The 11,706-nt window shown below is 38.2% G+C and overlaps 1 protein-coding gene across 1 annotated transcript in view; it reads right to left on the minus strand.

Annotated features, from left to right (window-relative positions):
* The window catches only part of olfml2a (olfactomedin-like 2A), a 32,152-nt gene extending 21,010 nt beyond the window's left edge, over nt 1-11,142 (minus strand). The window contains exon 1 of the mRNA XM_042488328.2: nt 10,884-11,142. Within this exon, the coding sequence (XP_042344262.1) occupies nt 10,884-10,952 (69 nt within the window). The 5' untranslated portion in view covers nt 10,953-11,142. The remainder of the gene's footprint in view (nt 1-10,883) is intronic.
* Between the last annotated feature and the right edge of the window lie 564 nt (nt 11,143-11,706).

The raw sequence follows: 11,706 nt of genomic DNA on the forward strand, positions 1-11,706 counted from the left end.
CGTAAGGAAGTTTTCCGAGACAAAACAGCATACGTCAAAGAAATAAGCCCCAAATTCCTATCGTCCTTTTTGCATCTGGTATTAACCAGCCTTCTGCTTCTACTCATGACGTTTTGCGTCAGCTGTTTGAAAACGTTTTTTGCTGGTGACGCTTTTCTAGTGATGTATCTTAGTCTTTTGACAACTCAAAGCGCTTTCACACTACATTTTCACATTAATCCATTCACATCCACATTCACACACTGGTGACTGAGGTTACCACACATGGTGCCACCTGCTTCTTAGTAACCACTCACATGCACTCACACTCCAATGGCGCAGCATCAGGAGATATTTGGGGTTTAGTATCTTGCCCAAGGATACTTCGACAGGCTGCCTGGAGGAGCCAGGGATCGAACCGCTGACCTTCCCATTAGAGGACGACCCGCTCTGCCTCTCACACATACTTTCACATACAAACACCGACACATGTCCACAGATAAAAGTTAGCCAAGACTGTGTATAAATGTTTTGATGAGATACAAATAAGTGCAAATAAACTAAAGCTGCCCCTGACAACAGAGATTTGAATCCTCACTTGAAAACCTCTTAGTCAACTGAGATAGCTTCAAGTCGAGCAGTCTTTTTTTTTGTTTGTTTGTGTGTTTGTTTGTTTTTGCTAGTTGACGTGCTGTGGGACATTTTGGTCGTCAGACTTTGCTGCGTAGTGAGTGCTCTTGACTGTTGGTAAAAGCTGCAGTTCACAGTAACTTAATACAACACAGTCTCTGGCTTTTGTTTGACAGACTATCTAGTGTCGGCAGAGTATGATTGTAGTTGCGCATTTGTGATCTGTTGTTGGCACCGTTAGCTTGTGTACTACATCGCATGAATTTAGCAGTCACATTGAACAACTCGCTGAACCCGTTTAAATTATGCATGACCCCCCCAACCCCCACGCTGCACACACACAAACACACACAGGAACCTGACTCTGTCCTTCAGCGTTTGATGCACACGCAACCGGTGCCATAAGGCCGGCCGCCAGCGTATGGCAAGTCACAAACTGCTGCTAAAGGAAAAAAAGAAGTCATAGAGAGCTCCGCCTGTGTTGCGTTCAAGAATCCATAAACCCCTCAGAATTTAGAGAGGGGACACAGAAAGATACAAAGTGACACACATAAATTTAAAAAAAAAATGCTGCCTTCTCTCCCCATCATCAGCTACCACCATACACACAATTTAGTATGGTGAAAAATGTATGACTCATCTGAATATAGGAAAGTGAAATACAAAATTCCCAAATCCATCCATTTAAAGATGATGGACAAAATAACAGTAGATGATATATGATAGGGAATATTACTGGTCAAGTTTTTAACTGGATGGTTTCTGTAGTTACAACTTGAACAGTTTGGGAAGTCTTTTAGGGAGGATATCAGCAGGTAAGGGGGAGGTGGTGGGGGGCTCATTAGTGGAGGAATGCGGGCTGAGTGATGGGGGAAGATGTGGAGGGGTGTGTGCTCTCCCCTCCATTACTGCAGACTTACACTGGGAGGGGGCCTGATATGGGGCAGGACTCCTGTGTGCAAAAGCCCAGCCAATCCTGACCCATGTCAAGCGAAAAGGCAGCAGGTTGACAAATCCTACAGCCACATGAAAACAGAGTGGATTAGCAGATTAAACCTCTTTAGCGGAGGCTATGCCTACGGCCATGCTGAGCCGCATTGTTCAACCCCAGCCCAACAGCCACTGCTGCATAGCAACATCAGCTTAAGTTGCTTTAAATTGGAGAAGTCAGAGAAATTCCAGGCAGATTTACTTTTGTACTTCATGCTTTGTCTAGTCAAGGACCTCACTTTTACTTTGCATGGTTTACTGCAGGAGAGAGATCTGTTAGCATCTTAAAATCTGACAAGTTGATCTGACAAAAAATAAACTAGGAAACAGATTGTCTTGAAAAAGGAAAATAAAATTACTATTAATCTTAATTTATGTTTACTTAGTATCTAATTGTGAAGTTGACTCAAAATTTAGCTCTCTTTACTTAATTTTGTGAAGTTGCTGCAATGTAAAGATGACAAGTGAAATGACCTTGCTCTTTTTCAGTATTTGCAACTTCAGTAAACCAAAAAAGTGATTTAACTTGATCAGACAAGAGGATTTTGCCAATTATGAAGTTAATACAACACAATATAACTGACTAGTTTGCAACCAGCAGAACACACATATACAGCACAGTAAACTTGGTTTACTTAAGCTGCTACAACTTAGAAAGACTAATTTAATTTAACTTGTCACTTTAAAGTTGCTACAACTTCACAAAATTAAGTAAATATAACTAAATTTTAAGTTAACAATTAGAAAAATTGAAAAACATAAAATAAGACTAATAGTTTTATTTACCAACATTTTTCAAGGCACTTAATTTTATAGATTTTTTAAAGTAAAACCAACTTGTCAGATTTAACAGTATATCATGAAAAATCTCAGTCCTTCTGCCAATCAGAGCAGCTGCCTCCTCCTCCCTGTCAAATCATATATGCTGCTGTGCCAAGCTGACCTACCAGCATGAGAACAGGCAACACAATTAAGAGTGCTAATAATTAAGAGTACAAGGTATTTAACGCATGCTTTGAGCTTTAAGTCTTTACTGCTTTGTGCTTTTAGTCTTTGGCTTTGACCTCTGGGGTCAAGTGCAGTCAAGTTTCAGGTCAAAAAGAACACGGCTCAGACACGAACTCACGGCTGCACAATGGGAGGAAAAGAGCCGCAGACAGCTCCATTAGATCAGCCGCTGCAGCCTTTAACAGCTAACACACCCTGACAGTGATGAAGTGAAGCCCAAATTGTGCTCAGGATTGCTAAAAACACAAGATGTGTTACACAACTGCTGCTGCACTTGTTAGCCTCGGAGTTAAAGTCCATGTTTCAGTAGCGCTGGCCTGTTGTATCTGCAGCCTTGTTCATATAAACAAGGATATCCTCTCCTTGTAGCGCTGTGCCAGCTGGGGGAATCACTGGGACAACTGCCCGGCATCCTGTGGCAGAGCTCAAACATTCAGCTGCATGTTCCAACCTTCAAAGACAAACACCAGTGCTGGGATGAGTTATGGCCTGTAGCTCATTCAACCTTTTTGCTTTTTTCAGTTATTTTACCACAAACGCACAAAAATGCACCATTAATACCAGTCCTAAGCAGTCTTAATCCCATCAAGCTCATGATTTTAAAGGATGCATTATCCCTTTAAAATCATCTCCTGTCAAAGCTACTCAAGACTAAAAGCGGGGTCCACATTCCAGTCCAAAGAGTCCGCCTGATTTTTAATCTAATTAGTGGTGCTTATGATAAACAGTCTTACTGTGCCACCGTAAAGATTAACTTGGTTCAAAGCGGGGGATTCTATTAAACCCTTCAGTCTGGGGATGAAACATGAGGTCAGGGGCTCCGACTATAAACAACAACACTGGCATTAGCACGGGGATGTTAATTAGCTGCACACAAAGTGTATCAAGCACTCGCTGCTTTTTTGGGTACATATCAACATTCCTGCTGGCTCCGTTTATGTGTGCCGACACTCTTTGAACTCTTAAGTCTTCACAGAATATCATTGCACATAAAAGAGAAAAAGACACATTGTCCTTTATGGAATTATTGTTATACTAAAATGAAACATAAACATACTCTTTGGAAATAGAGCAAATTGGCTTTGTTTCTTTAAAAAACATGGGAAGAACGGAATGAGCAACATAAGATGAAATGAGCAAATTAGCAAAAATTTAATAGACAAAATGAAGTAAAAACAAACAAAAAAGGAAATATATGCTCAATAATAATAATAATTCTGTAAACATATTTAAAATACATAATTAAAAAATATATAAGTATTGTTTTTTGGAAATTTTTCCCCAACTTAAAAAAAATAAAAATAAAAAATCTAAATCTTATAATTTCATGCATGATGCAGAACACTTCTTGCCAAGTTGCACATTGCCTTTTTCCCTACTTTTTTTCCAAAGAAAAGTGATGTCGATCCAGGTTTCAAAGGGTTAAAGAGCTCTGGAAAACCTTTTAACTGCATTTTTCTCTTCAGTCTGTTTTAAGGGTGAAAATCCTGTGAAAACACTGATACAAATCAAGATGTCAATACAGCTACCTAATACAATCCACATGCAATAATGTAGTAAACCATTTACAAGCATAAAGAGACACTTTCTTAATTATAAGTGTGTGTCTGGTGACCTCAGCAGCAAAAAGGAATGACAGAGTTTGTCAAAGCCTTTTCCCCAGATGATTTCTTACAGCAGATGTTTATGGGAGATGTTCAAAGGCTGCAGGCTTTGCTGATGTTTAGAGAGAGACACATTACTCCAGCCATTAAGCCAACAAATAAAAAAGTTATAAAATTCTCAGCCATAAAGTTGATGTTCTGGTGGGCAGTGAAGAAGCACTAACAGTTGATTAATGCTGTGGGTTCTAATCATAGCCAATAATCTGAGCTAATGAAGGGATGTTTATTGTTTGGTCTGACAGCCGTTTAAAAATCCATTAATCATTTTTTCTTGAAACACTGTTACGATGAATTTGTGTTTGAGTAAGTAGATAGAAATGCGCACTCTGACACAATGAAAGCATGCCAAAAAATGAATTTGGTTTTACAGCAGCTACAGTTACTATCTGATCTACATCCACAAACAATAGTTTTTAAGCCTGATGGCTAACAACACAGTCTCTGAAACAAACACAACCACTTCAATAAGAAGATTGACAGCACTCTTGTGTTTGTATCGTAAATATGAATCTGAACCCAGCAACTTAGCAAAAATAATGGAAATGAGAGAAAACAGTAAAAGCATAAAACAACAACAGAGCTTTAAAGTGTAAAACAAGACACTGACGTTTTTCTGGGGATTATGTGCTGCACTATTTTGTGACCAGGTGTGGTGACTTACACTCACACTGCAGGCCCAAGTGGCCCAAATCAGAATTTTTTCCTTCACACCCAGATGTGATTGTTTGATGATAGCTTGATTTGGGCCACTTTTATATGTGGCTCTAAATCAGATACAGATCAGACTTTTTGAAATGCGACCTCAGTCTGAACGGCCATGAGACCCGTTTCGGAATTCAGTGCAACTGTCGCATCACTCTAGATCGACTTCCTTCTATAAAATGAAGAAAACTCCGTCCAGCTGTCTGTCCATTTTTCTCCTCATTGGGTTTCCCAAACAATGTGAAACTGCACATGGGCACTGAGAACTGCCATTAAGTAGAGACTGACAAAGCCCTTTGTCTCATTCACCCACAGCCTGTGCCCATTTTGTCTAAAAATAGTTCATAAATAATGTACTTCAGTAAATGTACTTAGTTACATTCGACCACTGGTCAATGGAAAGACTCACAGTAACAGAAAGTTCAGTAATTGGGATTAGCGGACGAAGTATAGTAGTGTTTCTTTGGCCCTGAAATTAGTAATCTAGTCATAACAGTTAATCTGAAACATTATCTAAATCTAATAAATCCGAATCGGAATCGGGTTTTATTGCCAAGTACATTTATGCATACAAGGAATTGGTGCAAAACAATAACATAGAGGAGGAATAACAAAAGTAACTTGAAATAGAATAAGGTATATAATAGAACATGGAAGCAATATAGTTTATAAAATGAAAAATAAAATATAAAGAACACAAAATGTATGTACAAAAAGTGCAATGTAGGAATTGTACAGTGCAGAGGTTAAAGTGCAGATATGTTCTGTCTAGATGAACCTACAGTGTGCAGCATAAGCAGAGAAAGTCAAGTCCAGTGTGTGTTAATGTAACGCCCACTGCATTACATTAAATAATTTAGCCTTACATTCATATAATGTGAATGATATTCACGCATTTTTAAATGTTTCTCAAATTTCAAACATTTTTTCCTTTCTGCTGGCCAGTGAAAATAAGATGTATGTCTCATATCTTGGTCAGAGTGCTTTCGACCACTCATAAAATGTTCTGTTACCTAAGAGAAGGACAGAAATTAGAAAAAACAATGGTGAATCCCAATCATCAGTAGGTACTAGCAAAAAAAACAAAAACAAATTGTGGATACAAGCAAAAATAAAAGAAAATCTGTATATCATTTCATGCATGAGGCTCAAGGTGATGTGAAAATTACAATATGGCTCTGCTGTTTTTTATTTCCAACTCATCCTTGACAGAAATATGTCCCGCCAAGAGAGCTGAAAGTCTCCTACATTGCTTATATTGCTTTTCAAGAGCACATTTGTTTTGCACGAGTTTGTAGCTGTTCGCTGGATGTGCACAAAGTTTTCTCAGCCATGTTTGTACACAGAATAACAGGACACAAGGGCCCAGGGCTGTAAAATGTTAAGCCTGACAGATCCCATGAAACTCAGACCGTACAAAAATGAGGACATCCAGAATGCTCCAGACAAGAGACAAACTAAATGTGAACCATGCTGGTGATCATAAATCTTGCTCTCTAGGATGAAGTGATCTGCACAGAGGGAGAAAACAGGCTGAAATCTGTGAAGGCAGAGAAGCGTGACAAACAGAAAGGTTGGCGATGCTTTCAAATGCACTATTTGAGAACATGTGGAGGGTAAATGAGTCTATAATAACAAGGCTGTGTTGAAAGCTTGTGATGTGATTTTTGGTGTCCTTCCACTTCTCTTTTACTACTAACTGTAATTTGCTGTGGACCCTTTGATTACACTGATAAGCATGTTGCAGCTTGTTTGAGTTATTATAATACAAACCCCCTGTGTTTTTGCCCTCTATATGGTTTTGATTTCATGGCCGAGCTTTTAATTAGTTAGTGTAATATTTATAGACATTTTATAAACCTATAAACACTCAAAATCATGTAGGAGGAGGTCAAAGTCATCCTTGCCATCTATGGCAAAGAACAACACTGTAACATCCATGTTCAGCATTTTTCACCAAGGCCAAGCAGCATCAGACCTGATTTTACACATATTTTGCATATTATCAATCCTTTTTTCTCTGTTTTTGTTGATTTATGTAGTCTGTTCATTATTGTTTGTTTTGGTTGTTTTGTACCTTTTTGTTTTTGTTTTAAAGGTGATGAATATATTTATCTATTTGCTATTTTCTTCCTACTAAAAAGTAAAAGTACTAGTACTGTGTTACAATACTCTGTTACAAGTTCAAGTCCTGCATTGACAGTATTACTTAAGTAAAAGTAAGGGATTATAATCAGGAGAATGACCTTTAAGTATTCAAAGAATAAGCGCACATTGCAGAAAAAAAAATCAATAAATAAATGGAACTGAAAAAACACCCCAAAAAACTAAAGATTTTTTTTTTATTGAAAATGACTTAAATGTTTATCTTAAAAAAATGTTTTTTTAAAAATCAACGAATATTCTATCATAAATTGATTAATCAACTAATTGTTTCAGCTGTATATGGATAAACTGTTAATTTCATTTATAACAAAACATCATATTTTTATGCAAAAAATAAAATATGTAAAGTAAATAGTAACCAAAGCTTTAAGATAAATGTAGTGAAGTAAAAAGTACAATATTTCTTTTTGAAATGTAACAAAGTAAAAGAAAACTCTTGAATGAAAAGAAAAAAACTCGATTAAAGTACAAGCACCTCAAATTTGTAGGTACAATGCTTCAGTAAATGTACTTAGTTACATTCCAGCACTGTATAAAGCATGGTCACATGCAGGCCGTGCACCTGTGTCGTATGGTGAATTTTGACCTTTCACAGGTTGTTCCAGGGTCACCAGCTTTGCAGCTTTGTTTTAACCACAAACAGAGAGACTGGACTCTCTGTAGACTCATAATGTTGACTCTTCATCAGCACCATGTGACATCAGCAGTTAAATGAAGTCATGTTGGCATAACATGGCATGACAAAATGTCGTTTCGGGAACACTGTGGCGATCAGCTACAAGGCACCTGACAGCACCTGTAGGTGAATCTGTAGTTCTTTCTTACTGTATCTGCTGTTTCACTGAGCCACACTGAACAACCCAGTCTACTCTTTCCGTCTCTCCAGCCCTCAGCCGACCTCGCGCCAATTGTCCTTTGGTTTGTTTACACCCACAACACCAAGCAGGTGCACGCGCGGATTCCCACGCCACCCTCTGGTGCCCTCCATGCCCTCTATGCTCCACTCTGAGAAGGCTTTGTCTCTCATTAATGGCGTTGCCACCAGCTTGGCGACAGAGACAATGACTGGGCGTCTCCAGTGGTCCCAACACTGGAGCTGTGACACTGCTGCATGATGAGGAACAGTGTTATGAGGACAGACATGATGTGTGGGGACGTAAAGCTAAGAAATAGTGGATTTATTCTACAACCGTCAGTTGCCTTTGCAAAACTCTTCACCTCAACTGATTCCAATGTGACGTCATTATTTAACCCCATAAGTAGTGAGTGAATTGGCCTGATTCCTTTCAAGAACACAAGAAGAAAGTGATGAGCAACTTTGCATGAAATAACCTAAAAATTTAGCAAAACATTTGTAAAAATAACAAGAATATTTCCTGGAAATAAGCAACAAAGAAAAGTGAAAAACCAAAACAAACAAGGAAAGGACCTGTTAAAAAGTGCTAAAATAATATAGCCTATAAATGTATTTCTCTTACATCATTTTGGATATATAATTAGAATGTCTTTCTCTTTACATTTTCCCCCTTTTTTTCAGAATTTTCTAATCATTTTATCCCTCTCTTTTCAAGTCATTTTTCTTTTCATCTTTTACTAATTTCATGCAATTTGTGGAACATTTCTTGACAAGTTGCTCATTGCCATTTGTCTGTGTTTTCAAAAGAAATCAAGCCAATTTGCAGACCAGGATGCCCCTTCCTTTAGTGATAAATCCTTTTCCAGACTGACAAAACACCTATCATGTTGAGGGAAACTTGCTTTGGAAGAATGCCAAATCCTAGCACTTTGTAGGAGGAGAGACAAACACAAACTGTTGCCACAAAGTTGGAGAAACACTGTTTCTAAAATATTGTGAGCTGTAGCTTTGACAGTTGCCTTTATTTAAAGTAAGGGGTCGAAACCAAACCAGACACGACAATACACTGTCAAAATAAAGTATTTGTTTGAACTTTACAAAGTTTGTGTCCGGGTTACCTTGAAATTTAACCAAATCTGAGAAAACAAGTTGAGGTATTTTTGCCTTAGGCAGCCCAGAGTATAAATTTTAAGTTCAAACAAATATTTTATTCTTACAGTCAGTACCTTTTCATGCACAGTTAAATGGAGCTATAGTTATAGTTCGATCAGACCATTTAATCTGACTACTGTCCTTTGTCCCAGTATACAGTACAAGCAGAGATGGAAAATCCATTTATTGATGAAGTAAGTCCGACTCCTCCACTGCAGGTGGAGATATCACAATCACAATCATAACTTTTTATTTACAATAACTTTGGGGTAGAAAACCTCCACGTCATGTACATATAACCAAACAGTGCTGAGCAAATTCTGCCTTCATTGATAAACTTTAAACCACCTAAAAAAAAAAATCAATATTAATTTAAGTGTACATAATATTTGAAATATTTTCACTGCTTTAACTTGCTGTAAGACAGCCTTTACAGATGGGGATTTGAAGCCGTTATATCAAAAACACCAGACTCCACTGAGAAAAACATTTTACTCCACTGAACAGTGGAGCTGCTGCTCTACCGCTGCCTCCATCAGCTGTTTTGTTGGTAAAGAGGAAACACTATTGAAATATAGTGTACAATTAAACTGATACTGATTTTCTTTTAGGTGGCTAAAATATGTTTTGCTGTGGCTCCGTCCACAGCAGGACATCATATAGCTTGTGTGCCAGTGCTGTGGGACTGTACTTTATTTATCAGAGGAGGGGGGAGGCTAAGGTGTGACTTTTTTATTTTAGATAAATATAAAATACTACCTTTTCAAATTGTATGTCCCTCAACTAAGCCAAAATTAAAAACACAAGTCCCTCTTCAGAGTTTACTTTTGTTTTTTAAATTTGAAGTGCCTGACCTGTTTTGCGGCACCCCTTCCCCCCTCATAAAAAACAAACAGTCCCTATCCTTAACCACCAAGGGAGGTCGGTGGGGTGACTAGGATGTTTATGTGTATTTTTAACAGTCCCGTTTTAGTCAAACTAATACAGTAATTAGTTCCACTTTTTCTAACATCTTAGAAATGTACCAGGTGACCACAATGACTCTTACGGCTATACTAACACATGCTGTGTCTGTCATGTTTGCAATTAATGCTGCTACTATAATACTACCAGCATTTCATAACAACAACTATGGGCATGGGCGGTTGACTCTGCACTGACCTAAATTCTTGCTGATTTGGCCTCTGATTGTACCCGAGCAGACAACTGTTGACAGTCACACACCATACATGGTCTTACATGTATGAGACAAAGCCTCAGGTCTTATAATGTGTACTCAACATGTCTGTCATCTTCAGGCTGTGTGTGTGTGTGTGTGTGTGTGTGTGTGGGGGAGAGTGAGGGGGTTACTGGAGTCCAGCAGCTGTACAAACAAGGGCAGCCAGATATTACTGTTAGCCCACTGAGTGCGAGGTGTCATTACATAAACCCATTGTTACTCATGTCACACAAAAGCTCTCATTGGCAGGGTTATCAGAAAAAATGAAGGCTGAACCATCTGCTGGCCTTAGACAGAAAATTGACAGGTTTGACTTGGGGGGAAATGTTGGTCAAGTAGCTTATTTGTCTGAGGCAGAGGCACCACGACGCAGAACACAAGAGAGATATTACAATGACAGGACCGGCAGTGATTGAACATTAACCATTACTGACTGGGAACAGCCCTTGTAATATATATGATATATATCATGCATGGGAAATGAGATTTCTAAAACACTTCTGCCGTGTTTCCTTACCTTGCTCTGTGAAGACGCATCCTTACACAGAACCAGCAGACAGGCGAACAAGTTAGTGTATCTCCACATTTTCTTTCCTGGGTGTCTGCGCGTAAAGTTCACAAAAACCGAAGCGACAGTCACTGCGTTTAGTCCATAAGGTGATGAAGTGCGCCTACTTTAACTCCATTTCCTGTCCACACAGTGAGGATCTTACAGTGTGTATGGATGTAAGTGTGCGTGTTGCAGAGTGCGCTCCGTTTTCAGCCTGGCGCACAGAGCGCATCATCTGTCATCCGCTGACCTCCGCTGATGGGAGGGGTTTACACACACGTACAAACATGCTGTTAGTGGTAGTGTGTATTTGCACAGGAGGGTGGGGTTTTAATGTTGTTTTCATTGTATTTTACTCTGTATGTATTGAAGTGAAGTGCAGAGTTTATCTATCTATCTATCTATCTATCTATCTGTAAACAAAACAACAAAAATAATAATAATAATAATAGTAGTAGTAGTATACAACTATGCATAATAAGATGTTTTGTTTTAAATAAATTGCAATTTATTAGTATTCAATTACTACTAATTTAACCAACCATTTTATACTTTTGAAACCTGGGCACACTGGTTTATTTCTTTCAAACACATGGGAATAAGGCAATGAGCAACGAAAGAAGAAATGACCCAAAAATTTGCAAGAAATGAAGAAAAAGTACAAGAAAAATACTTGAAAATGAAAAATTTAAAAATCAAACAAGCAAGACAATGACCTTGAAAAGGTGCCTAAAATATAATAATTTTGTAACATAATTTTAAATTAATATTTATGATAATTAGATTTTTT

Source organism: Plectropomus leopardus, chromosome 4 (genome assembly GCF_026936395.1).
Source record: "Plectropomus leopardus strain MGB_pleo_1.0 chromosome 4, ASM2693639v1, whole genome shotgun sequence".
Classification (NCBI taxonomy): domain Eukaryota; kingdom Metazoa; phylum Chordata; class Actinopteri; order Perciformes; family Serranidae; genus Plectropomus; species Plectropomus leopardus.